Source organism: Maylandia zebra, linkage group LG1, assembly GCF_041146795.1.
Source record: "Maylandia zebra isolate NMK-2024a linkage group LG1, Mzebra_GT3a, whole genome shotgun sequence".
NCBI classification, from domain to species: Eukaryota; Metazoa; Chordata; class Actinopteri; order Cichliformes; family Cichlidae; genus Maylandia; species Maylandia zebra.
Window position 1 is genome coordinate 30,337,698 of NC_135167.1, and position 13,506 is coordinate 30,351,203.

The 13,506-nt window shown below is 39.5% G+C and overlaps 1 protein-coding gene across 9 annotated transcripts in view; it reads left to right on the top strand.

Moving 5' to 3' along the window:
- Positions 1 to 13,506, top strand: part of myo9aa (myosin IXAa) — a 98,783-nt gene that overhangs the window by 16,622 nt on the left and 68,655 nt on the right. For all 9 annotated transcript variants that reach the window (XM_004557985.3, XM_076884721.1, XM_076884748.1 and 6 more), the window contains exon 2: positions 4,862 to 5,824. In XM_004557985.3, coding sequence (XP_004558042.3) covers positions 4,949 to 5,824 — 876 coding nt within the window. In that variant the 5' untranslated portion in view covers positions 4,862 to 4,948. The remainder of the gene's footprint in view (positions 1 to 4,861; positions 5,825 to 13,506) is intronic.

Here is a 13,506-nt window from a genome sequence, read left to right on the forward strand (position 1 = left end):
ATCTAAAATCAGACCTTTTTTAAGTTGGTGTGCAGACGCACAGGCATGGCACTCAGGTGAAACGATATATACCAGAAATATTTCCTTTCTTACGTTTTTGATTGTTTGAGCACAATGTGAATCATGCGATCAGTGAAGGATGTGAATGTCCATTGGTGCTAGATGTGTATGTTGGAACAAAATATTTCGTTTAGTTAATTTAACTCTCTTAAGAAGAGGGACAAAAAAAGTAGCTTATTAATATTAGCTCTCACAGGTTGTTGTACTGGACAGGTAAATTATAAATAAAATTAATAAGAAGCACTTGCTTATATAATATAAAGGGTGACGTGAACCAGGGAAATAAAAAGGTCTGCAATGGCCTCTTTTTGTAGTTTATGCATCCACCCAAACAAACAAAAAACTTTTTTTTTTTTATTATTATGTTTTTTTTTTCCAGAACTGTTCAGTACTCTATTAGACCAAATAAAAATTAATTGAACTCGGGTCTATTATATTCTTTTTCTGGATATTCTGTGTTTGTAGGTTACAGGACTAGTTAATATCAAAATTGTGAAACCTGATGTTTATCTGCTCACCTTTTAAAAATTCTGTAGATTTTGCAACAATTGCATTTTCAATCTTCCTTTTAAATCTAAAAATATAGTTTTGTTCTGTTTTTTGTTTTTTTTTTTTGTTTTTTTTTGGGGGGGGGTGGAGTTGAACATATTGTCACTGAAATGCCAGATTTGCCTGGTTTGCAGCCCTGATAATTATTAGCCTTTAATGTGTTTGATTATCAATGAAATGACTTTGTCATATCGCTTCAGTGACTGAAGATGGTGGAAGATGTCCTGTGATTAGTAAGGTTTTCCCAGAGATGTCTATTAGTTGAATGTCCTCATGTGATGATAAAGAGCGAGTTTGCCAGCATGGCCCTGCACTGTGCAGCACTGCCACAACCCTAAATCCCCCCATCCCCTATCCGTTAAGCAGCGAGCTGACCATCTGTTCGAGACGCCCTAACCCAGTGATCAGAACACACGCTGATACACACAGACGCAGTCGAGTCACACAAACAGGAAAACATTGCACTCAATTAATTCCAGTTTATGGATTCAGTAGTGAGCAGTAAGACTGAGTGACTTATATAAGATCGAAAGAAGTAATGCATATATATAATTCTGTGTGCGCCTGTATGTGGACCATGGCACATGTTTGTATCGAAGTTGCTGAAGTGACACACAGAGTTGGATATGGGGCAACAGGAAATGACCAGGGATGGGTGCAGCATTGTATCATTTCCCTGCTGGAGTCCTTTGTACTCGTCTCTGTGCACCTACTATATGTGTCCCTGTTCCATTTCCTGTTTTCCAGGGTTTTTCTGCTGGGGTCATGGTGCTCATGTAATAGTTGGTGAGGAAATTGATCCAATTTATTTTCAGGCATTGTAATATTAAAGATAAATTTCAAACTAAAATGATTCCTCTAAGGAAAACAAGATATTTTTATGACGGATATCTCATAATATATATTTATATTAATTCACATATGGTCAAACACAAGTCAGCGTTTGCGCGATAAAATACTGGGGGGAAAAAAATGTCTGGGTGCTATTGACAGGTTCAGAATCAGAATGTCTTTATTGTCATTGTCGCAGGTACAACGCAATTACAAGCGGTCTCCAATCAGTACATCACCCATAAAAATATAAATGACCTCTTGGAGTGACAATTCTGTAAGTTTAATGTCTTAAACCTTCCTAATGACAGCTGCAGGAAAAAAAAAGTGGTTTTCTTTTTTTTTGGGGGGGGTTGGATTAAGGCCATTTTCAATCTCCACACAGGTTGTACTTGGAAGCATCATGTTTTTGGGGTTTGTTGCCAGGTATTTTGTGCTTTCCTTTCTCAGTATTGTTATGAATCAGGAGCACCTAAAGGGAATTTCTGTACAGTTTTGAACCTGACAGGAATGAGCTGATTCATTTGATAATTCAAATGAAGGTCCATGTATGTTTTTTGTGAATTCATGTGCTAATCATGACATAAATGGTCAAGTGGTGACATTTTATTGTCAAAATGTGATATTTTTCCTGTTTCTAAGTAAGAAAGAACCTTCTTTGACCTTTATTCAGCAACGTTCATAAGGCAAAAAAGAGATTGTGACCACTGTAACAGTTAAATCAACTTCGATTCTTTCCAAGTCTTTATATTATGAGCCTGGGCACATTCAGTTTACTATCAAGCTACATGAATATTCCTGGGATGTCGAATTTTAGATGAGCATATTACCAATTTTATTATATAACGTTCTATATGTAAACTGCTTTTATGAATTAATATGTGGGTGTGGATGGGTGTGGGTGTGATGACACACAAGACTGTAATGTTGCCATCGTTAGATGAGGCTTCAGATGTGGTTGGTAGACACACATACCAAAAAAATCTGTCTCCCTTGTTCTTAATTAATTTTTTTTAAATTTCAGTCTTATATGGCATAAATGATCATAATTGCCAAGTAATTATGAGGTTTGTTTACTGCAAGTCTGAACATGAACAAAAATCTACAGTTTGCCTCCAGCGTTCTGTTTTGTTTTTTAAAAGCAGACGTTACATCCTATCACTGTATTCTTGTACCTGAACACAGTGTAGTGAATATGAACTCTTATCATTTGTTTCAAAGGGGGATGTGGGCTGCTGTATTCTTTAGTTTTATTATATAAGAGTACATGGATGTTTGACCTTTCAAGAGCAACTTTAGGTTCATTGATTCTATCAGGGGTGGTCTTTGCTTAGCAGCTTGGTCATTAATTCCAGCTCTTTTCCTGTCCTCGTCTGTCCGTGGCCTCTGCTCGCCCCGTGATGCCCCTCTGCTGTGTATTAAAGCGGGAACTTGTGAATGGCGTGATTGTACATAGAGTAAAGAGGATGGCAGCTGCTGGCAAGAGCTTATGTGTGTGTGCTCGGCAGTGTGGGTGTGTGCTAATGGTAATCCTGTAGATCCTCATGGCCTCTCCTTTCTATGAGTGTACATGTCAGGATCCAAAAAAAAAATTTGGCCCACTGGCAGATTACATAACAGCACATGGTCTTTGTGTCATAATCTGCCAGATTTTGTAATCGGGCAGATTGCAGAGAGCTGCGCTGAAATGCCTGGCCTTAACTCACTAGATTTTCGAAGGTTCATTTCAGTTTTAGCCCAGAGACGTTCTCAAAGCCTCCAGGAGTTTAAAAAAAAATTTGTACTTGTTGAGGTTAGATTAAGTTGGGGCTGAACGATATATCGCATTTGCGATAATATCGCGACATGATCAAGTGCAATTTTCTAACCGCAAAGGCTGCGATTATACTCTGGACATGTCCAAATTCATGGGCTGCATCCTCCTGAGGCCGCATTTGTAGACCGATTACGTCACAGCGACGCGCCGAAGGCTGTCCAAATTACTACCATATCCCAGAATTCATAGCGCGGCCCAGCCAAACTCCAGTTTCCAGCAATGGCGGCCGCTACTAAGTTTTAAAATTACTCATACTAATCTTTCTGGGTCACAAAATAAACTTTTAACATATTTTCAGGCGAGAAAGTAGTTGTGTAAACATCAAATATCTGCTCGGTTTATCAAGATATCCCATATTTGCAAAAGTGCTTCGACGTTTTCAGAGGCGTCTGCTACCCACCAGCTCGACAGCTAGCCGGGAGCTCGAGGGTTACTGATGCGGCCGAGAACGGCACAACTCCCGGCACATCATTTTCAGATCACCGCGGAGTTTCGCTGCTCGGGTTAAACGTAATATATAAGTCACTTAGACAACCTAAAAATGTTATTGTTGGGCTTTTTTCAGTGTTTTGTTTGTTCGTGAGTAAATCGGTTTGGCTGAGATTAAAGTTATTAGATTAGATAAAATAAAACTTTATTAATCCCCCGGGTGGGTTCCTCCTTGGTTTTCACACAGCTGACTAAACGTCAAACAGAAAACTTATTAAACAGAAGTATGAGACAGTCGAGAATTTACACCAGTGTCTGGTTATATTTTAGATAGCAAGAAGCAGACGGCTGAGTTTATTAAACTCCACCGAGACAGCGGTGACGCTAATCAGAACTAGACCGTCCAATTTCACGCCTTTAAATTTGTGTGTGTTTATACAATTGCTATTATGTTTGCACTTTATGTGTAATGTTACTGACTGCAGAGATCAGTAAGATGTGTGTATTTTTTATTTATTAGTTTTATTTATTTAATATTATTTTTTAATTGAATGACTGTCTAGTAGTTCACAGATGTCGAAAAACTGAGTGTGGTAAAGCCACTGATTTTTTTTTTATGTATATTTCTGCAATCTGCACATTGTACTGACTTTCATTTTAATGTTTACACCAGGGTTCCTTGTCAGCACTTTATGCTCAGATGTTTGTAAGCTAAAAATAAACTATTGTGTATGTTCAAATATACTGTTGTGATTGAAGAAGTTAAATAAAAATGTCAGTCATCAATTCATGCATCACCTCATGTCATCATAACAGAGGTCTGTCTTCCAGGAAAGAACAGTTTAAAATTAATGTAATATAGTATTGGCCATACTATATGATGTATTGCTTGTCTTTGTTTAATAATACAGAAGACAAAGACCTTAAAAAATAATCGCATATCGCATCGCAATCGCAATATTGGGGCAAAAAATCGCAATTAGATTATTTTCCATAATCGTTCAGCCCTAGATTAAGTCAGCTATGATGAGTTGAACAGAAGTTTATTTTTTCATTGCTTTTGTCATGATAACTAAAGAAGTCTGGCTGTTGATTTAGAAGAAAAAATGGCTGATCAAGCTATCAAGTTGTTTTTTTTTTTTTTTTAAATCAACCTTTTTGTTCTTTCTTTTGCAGTGGTAATGTCTTGAATTGGTGGATCCTCCGACACAGTTAAGAACATGCCAGTGCCGGGCTGCTGCTAATGGGAGCTCCTGATCCACCATGAGTGCTCGTGATGGCGTTGGTGGCATGGGCACCCTGGGTCGTCGGCCGCGCTTCGAGAACTCGGAGTTAACCGTGCGCATCTACCCAGGCGCCCTGGCAGAAGGCACAATCTACTGCCCAATCAGCGCCCGCAAGACCACCACAGCCGCTGAAGCCATTGAACGTGTCATTGAACGGCTCAAGTTGGACCGCTCCAAGTTTTATGTTCTGGCTGAGGTGAAAGAATTTGGAGGTGAAGAATGGATTCTGAACCCCAACGACTGTCCCGTGCAGAGGATGATGCTCTGGCCCCGTATCGCACTAGAGCACCGGCCGCTGTCAGGTGGCGAGGATTACCGCTTCCTGCTAAGGGAGAAGAATCTGGATGGCTCGATTCACTATGGCGGCAGCCTTCAGATGTGGCTGCAGGTCACAGAGGAGCGCAGGCGCCTGATGGAGCGTGGACTGCTGCCACAGCCTGAATCTCAGGGTGACCATGCAGATATGTGCTGCCTGCCAGAGCTCAACGAGCGCACGCTGCTGGACAACCTGCGCTCCCGCTTCCGCCAGGAAAAGATCTACACTTACGTTGGAAGCATCCTCATCGTCATTAACCCCTTCAAATTCCTGCCCATCTATAACCCCAAGTATGTGAAGATGTATGATAATCATACACTGGGAGATTTGGAGCCACATATTTACGCCGTGGCGGATGTGGCTTACCACGCCATGCTGCAGAGACGGAGGAATCAATGCATTGTTATATCTGGGGAGAGCGGCTCTGGGAAGACGCAAAGCACAAACTTCCTCATTCATCATCTGACTGCTCTCAGTCAGAAGGGTTTTGCTAGTGGAGTGGAGCAGATCATCTTGGGGGCGGGGCCAGTATTGGAGGTAAGCAAAACATACAGTCACTGGGTTTCAGTCATGAAATGTATACATAAGAGGAACAGGAATGCTGTCACCCATTTGTTTAAGTTCTGTTTAAAGCCTCGAGTTTAGCATTTTTGTCGGACAACATTTTTGTTTTTTTGAAACCATAAGGGGTGAAACTAATTGAGAAACCTTTTCAGTTGCAAGCTAGCCACACCCAAAAGCATACTGTGCTTTATTGTCTATTTTACTCTGTGAGACTCCTATATGGGAGTCATATCGCACATATTGGTCTGTGCGATATGACCAAAATCTCATATTCCGATATAAGACATCTATCATCCCGATAACGATATAAATCACAAAAATGTAACATTTTCTGTAAATTCTGTGAATCTCGGGCAGCTCGACTTGCGTGAAGTGTTTTCATCTGGGCGCTGTGTACCTGGAGTTCAGACTTTTAATAATAATAATAATAATGGATTGGATTTATATAGCGCTTTTCAAGGCACCCAAAGCGCTTTACAATGCCACTATTCATTCACTCTCACATTCACACACTGGTGGAGGCAGCTACAGTTGTAGCCACAGCTGCCCTGGGGCAGACTGACAGAAGCGAGGCTGTCATATCGCGCCATCGGCCCCTCTGGCCAACACCAGTAGGCAAGTAGGGTAAAGTGTCTTGCCCAAGGACACAACGACCAGGACAGAGAGCCCGGGGATCGAACCGGCGACCTTCCGGTTACAGATACGCTTCCCAACCCCTGAGCCACGGTCGCCCCATTTTAACCGATGCATGAAGCTATACATTTTTAGACATAAGTTGTAACGGCCGCCGTTTTCTTTGTACTTATTACACGGCGTGCTCTAGAAAGCCTGTTCCAACGTTTGAGTCTAAGGTTTATTTTTAGCACCTAACGCTTCTCATCCGTAAACAGTCTGCATACTCTTTCACAATTTAGTTTATTTTGAAAAGTCTCAACAGGATCTTGAGCTTTTGTGAAAGGTTAATATGCAAAACAAACAAGCGGACGGCGGAGCCACGCCATTGTTTTACCGTTGTGGTTGCTAACGACAACGTGTAAAAACAGGCGCTTGTCCGTCAGTAGTGTGGTCATATTAAATATAAGAGAAAGACAGAACTTTAACAAATTAGTAGGCCACTACAGGGACCATCAAAATGATGAAAAAATATTGCAGTAAACAGTTTATTTTGCGACACCACAAAACAAACGATGGCGTCGTATGAAACTATAGATGTTTTGATATCATTATCCGATATATATCGTTATATCGAACAGCCCTAATGGGAATTTTGTTATAATGAACATCAATTTGATGTCTGTAATACTTAAAACCTGCATTTGCGACCACACTCTCCTAAGGAAAGTGTTTAACTGAGATCATAAATCAGTCGAGCATTGGGACTTTTTCTCATGCACATCTATACAATCACACTTCTTTTTAGAGTCAGCACTCTTTCTAATGGCCATTAGAAGGAGTGCTGGTTTGTAGAAGAAGTACAAAATGGATCATTTGAGACCTAATCCCCCCCCACCCAAGAAGATCAGACGTCATCGTACAATTTTTTGATTATGTCATAAAACTATTTTAAAAAAGCTGCTATAACACTGCAGTTGAAGTGTGTTATTAAATACCTGTTTTGCATACAGATCTCAGCTCTCCTGATCATATCTCTGTTAGCTTTGTAGTTTAAATTGATTCTCCGAGATTCTCTCATCCTTGAACTGACGACTTAAAACGTAACTTTTACTCACCTAAAAACTTAATGGCTCTGGTTAATAGAGCAGCCTGGTTGACTTTGACTTTAGCTGAAACTGGGAGAAGAACGTCTGTAGGTAATATTTAACGGTTACCATGTCCACTTTTAATGAGAGGTCGTATTACTCATTGTCACATTGCCTGATCACCTGCTGTTTACACTCAAAATGTTCAGAGCAGTGTTTCCTGACATATTTTAGTATTTCCTCATCGCAGTATAACCAGCTTGACTGTATGACCTTGTTAAATTGTCTGTCAAATAACTTGAATTAAAATATTATGATAGGGCATAATAGATTATGACCCCTCTTTATACAGTGCTTAACAAATACATTAGGTCATGTATCATAAAAACAAGAAAATGCTTATATTTTTAGAAAATTAGAAGCAAGTCAGAAATTGAAGCATAATATTGATGTTTCTGTTAACAACTGTAGATTGACAAGTTAATCAAAAGATATTTGTGCGCTTTGCTTTTTTTTTTTTTTTTTTTTTTTTTTTTAAGCTTGTTTTGTAAAAAGGTAAATTTGAAAATCATGAAAAACAATAGAAATTAAATTTTAGCATTAAAAATATGAGGCCCGCGGGACCTTTTCAGATTCTTGATGCCGTGTTCAGTGCCGTCTTTGACAAAGTTCAATTTTGGTGACCCTTACGTACAGGTGATGTACCCCGAACGTGACACATGAAACAAATGTAAGTGGAGAATGAATAAAAAAATATAAATTGAGGTTTATAATAATTTATAATCGCACACATCGGGTACATGTATAGATACAATGGATCAGTAAAGCAAGATAATTTTGATTGAAGTGCTTGCGCATGCTGTTAGATGAACCATTACATAAACATAAAAAATAGTTTTGTAATTAGCATCACTCTTAATCTAAGCCTGCTGTGGCATAAACCTTACTTTGGGTGGTGGTCGAATAAATTTGTTAAGCATTGTGCGTATTTTTAAAGTCTCTCCCCACATGGTAATTTGTTTCCATCGCTATCAAAGCGAAGTCAAATTGACAGTAGTAGATTAGAAGCCAACTTCAAAGGTGACGAGCAAAACAACAAGTCATGCAACAAGTAGCTCTACACCACATTCATTACCCTGTGTTTAAGCAAGGAAGCTCTAAGGAATGCCATTCATTTGTGCGACTCTGGGGTTAATGTGTAAGCATGTTGAGTTAATCCACAACACGGCAACGTGAGTGAATAGTTTTAAGTGCAGAGGAGCAGCCTTTAATTGTTTGCACAGTAAGATTGCATATCTGCCTGCTGGTGATTAATGCAGAGACTGTAGGTGCGGCGCTACTGCAAAGAGGCTGAAGGAAGGGCGGAAGGAACATCAAACAAAGTCTCCTCAAAGGGATAATTTATCTCATTTCTTTTAAGCTTGTGTTTTAAGAAAAAACACAAGCACATGATTTTTTTTGTTGTGGAAATAAAATCCATGTTAGAGTTTTAACTTCTGTTGGTGTTAATGTGCTATCAGCTTAATGTAAAGAATTTTGAACGTAAACTTGACGTTTACCTTAACACTGCCTGTTGGTTTGGTGGTTACCAGTCTGTTTGTGCTTCTTCAGGAGCGCCACTGCATCTGCTCCTCATCTCTTTGTGACCGACTGTAAAAGGCCACATCTCTTTGGAAGTTGGGTTGCAATTTAGGTATTTTTAGTTGCACACCTAACCTCTTTTGATTATTCTTTCAATTTCTTGACTGACCTTTCCTTCACACTCCCAAATATGTGATGGATAATTTACAGTTTTGGTAATCTGTTTAGAAAATTTAAACAGAGTCTTCTGGAAGCCTTTTTCTTGACACTCAGCAGCTCTTTGTTGAGCATCTATTTTGAGGTAGTAACCTCAATTAACTCAACAATAAAATTTCATTAAAAAGCTTTTGAAACATTTGCTGCTTTTACCCCAAATAAAGTTATAAAAAGTTTTGGGTTTTTTTTGTTTTCCTCCTGGAAGTTATCCCTCTGCTCCCATAATCTTTGTAGTGACAGAATATTTCCACAGACCTCAGTTCAGGATTTTGTGACTGCCAAATGTCTCCATTATAATGATTCTGGTTTAAGCTGGTATGGAGGGAAATCCAGTTTTTCTTATGTCATGCCAGTGTTAATCAGAATTTAGGTTTAAGAAACACCAAACAAGCAAATTCAAGTGGAAAGTTTTTTTTTAATAGAGTCTAATGATTTGAAAAATAACAATGGAAAAAATAAAATGATCAGCACCTTGTTGTGTTATGTGGGACCACACGTGGTGGTTTGTCAAATACAAATCTAAGATAATGTGGTGGATTACGGCAATTCAGAGTGGTGACGTGTATGATTGCTTGTATGAGCAGTATAGAGCGCTTTGCTAACACAGATCACAGGTTTACAGACCATCAAGTAAGAAAAGTGTTTGCCGGTGAGTGACTTTAATTTCCTTGCAATGTGTTTTTTAGTGGTGGTAACTGTTGCTTTCATTTACTCTGACAAAAGTAAAAACGTAGTCATTTCCCCTCACACTTGGGCCAGGTCATTTAGCAATGACTCATTTAAAAGACCAGGACAGTGCTCAGGCGCCACGCTAAAGTAAATGAATACTATACAAGGCAGAGCACACCGACATTTTCTACTGACTGTCAGTTGAAGGACAAAACCACCCCGAGCTAGACAGTTTTGTTTTTTTTTTTCATTTTCTTTTTTAAACTCGTGATACAGGATATCACTTACAAAGGGGGTTGGTCTGGAAACCAGCCAGCAGCTGCAGTTATGTGTTAAGATCATGACAAGCTCTGTCCCTCAACTGTTTCAATTAATATAACTGAGAAGGAGATGAAAACGCACTCTGTGAGGACATGTTATTCCAGTTAGATAAACACAGCTTGTGTTTTGGTTCATTGTAAATAACCTTTAAAATGAAGGCAGTTAAGAGCTATGACAGCCTTCAAATTTCGGTTAGACATTGAAGGGGGAATAAATGTATTTCACTCACACTGCCCTCGACAGCTTTGGACTTCATTTGACCCGAGAGATTGAAGATCTCAAGACAAGCATGCATGAAATGGGACAAATGCTTCACCTAGTGTTGATTTTGTGCTTATCTGCTGTCTGTCATTCCTGACGTTTTTTTACCTTCTTGCGCCATGACTGAGTTGACAGTAAGCCTTAAATTCCTGTTTAATTGCGTATAGAAATTCGCTGTTTGAAATAGTTTGGTGTGTCTTCCTCTTTGTCTCCATGGTGGCACTGTGTATGGTATGGAAGTTTTGACCACCTGTTTTACAAATTCAGTGTTACATGATTTGCTCTGGGTGAAGGTGAAATATTATATTAAAGCTAGAGCTGGGCGATATGAGATTTTTTCATATCACGATATGTTTTTTTCATTTCAGGCGATAACGATATCTATCACGATATAAGCCAAATAACTATATTTGTAAGATTTAAATGTGCCGTTGCTCACAGGTAAAATGTGAAATAATCAGCAGCTTGTTTTTATTTAAATATTTATTTCCCATAATAAGTTCAACAGGGTAGATGTACTTAAGGAACATGAGACTTTTTCAGATAAATAAAGGCAAATATTGCAAACTACACAAAAGGCAGCCGCTAAAGCGTTTAAGTTTCAAAATAGAACAAACGAAACAGACTAAATTGTCAATTCCACTTAGAAACAAAATATTAATTCTAAAAATAAATCTTAGTTTGTTTTACAGAAGAACAGACAAAACTGACTAACTTTTGTCAATATCAAATAAACTGAGAACTAAAAGGAAATTCTCAATCTCTCCTTGTTGTATAGCTTAGCTTTTCAAAAAGTTTTAACAGTTACTTTAGTCTGACAAAAGCCGAATGACGAATTAGCGCTTCCAGTCAGAGACTGAGGCTACGTCCACACGTACACGGGTATTTTTGAAAACGGAGATTTTTCGTTTTAAAAAAATAATCCCGTCCACACACAAAGGCAGAAATGAAGGAAAACGCTGCTATGAACATGCCAAAGCAGCAGGTGGCGCTAGATTCCTAACCGTGCAGAAATGTTGGCCAATCAGAAGTCTAGAAGCCTCGGTGGGAAAAAGTAAACAAAGCTGCGGCATAGAAGCAGAACCGAGTCGTATGTGTGGACGGACAGTAACTGTGTGTATATGTAAGCATTTAAACACTGCAGAGAGTAGAATTAACAGTAACAGTATTGTAGAAATTCATTTCACCGAAACAATAACGCGGCGCACAGTGTGACGCATGCACCAGTTTATTGTATTTCCAGACTTGCTTTCGGCACAATTTACAGTGCACGCTACTCTGTTTTTTGTCAGACTTGAAATAGCCGAAATACCTTCACACTACGGAACTTCTATGGCTCTTCCGTTCGACAATCTCTCCGGCATTGGAACCGTCAACGGTTTTCTCTTCGGTCACGCTCGGTTGATTTTTCTAGTCGGCACACTCATTTCCTCCATTATGCGCTGGCTGCTTCCCAAACAAACACACGTGCGGCTTGGCACTTGTGCTGTACGTAGCAAGTCACGCGACGTGACGCTGCGGCTGTGATTGGTTCAGCTCTGCGCTACTGAATTTGGATCGGCCGACCTTTTTTTTTTTTTTTTTTTTTTTTTTTTTTTAAAGAGGACAAGAGCGGCGAGGTCTATCGCAATAGCTTAATTTCTCTATCGAGTAAAAGTTATATCGCGATACATATCGTTATCGTTCTATCGCCCAGCTCTAATTAAAGCCTATTAGCTCTTGTCTGCTTGTTCTACTTTTGTTCAGGGGTACTCATCAGTAATGATGGGTTAGTGCACAAAACTGAGGTCAGCAAGTGCTACATAATAGTTTTACCTTTCCTCTCAGCTTTTGTGTCCAATGCATCCTGGGTAGATGAATGCTGAGGATCAATCTTCCTTTCTTTCTTTTCTTTTTCAAAAATGTATCTGTACTTTGGCTGTACTGTTGGTTACTGGTGGTCAAATGTCATCTGTAGTTTAACTCTCAAACAAGCTTTTAATCCAAATGTAAACCTATCAGGGCTTTAGGGGAATGATGTCTGAAGTAGGTATAAAAATGTCAGATAGGCTTAACACCTCCAGTTAAACAGCATTATTGCTTTTTAACTGTTTCAGCATATTACTGTTTATATCTTTTTCCTTATGGTTTCCACATGTTCCATCTCTGTCACGTCCTCTTTAGAATTGACTTCTTAAAAAATCTGAAGGATACCTGTACAATGTTTATACAGTAAAGCAAGTCGGATCTATGATTGGTCTTTTCATGATATTGATACAAGACAGTTCTGTTTCAGTGACTAAATGCCTGAAAGAACCAAGGAGTCATGGTTATTTGACTTGCACTTGTCAAAAGTGAGTTTAATATGAGCTCAGCTGTCTGCTGAGGGTCAAGAGGGAGATTGCTGGGGTTACCTCAAACCGACCTCTCTGACTGAACATTATCAGCGCTCTGAGACCAAGGAGATGTCACAGGGCATCACTGAAGGAACACAGCTAATGGTGTGTATGCAAGTAAAGTGCTTCAGGGACGCTTTAAGGCGCCTGAGCTCCAGGGCACTGCTGCTGGTTTTGCCAGACCTCTGTGGACAAGCGAGTGCAGGAGCTCCTGTTGTGCTCCTCTGTGTTCCCAGCCAAAAGAAACAACCCCACTGTGAGTCATCCCAGGTCAACAGTTTTACCGCTCAGCATCTCTTTTACTGCTACCTCAGTACACTTCTGCACTCGCATATTTAATGCAATCTTCCCAGAGCCCCCACTAATACAGAGTAGATTAGTATGTATTACAGCTTCTCCTAAACTGGGCGGGGTTGAGTGAGATTTACTGTGCCCTGAAAATGTTTTCTTCAGACTGTGAAGTTGGAAAAAAAGAAGAGAAATGGGAATGATTGAGCACCATTCATGTGCACTATCCCGCTGTTAAGTATAA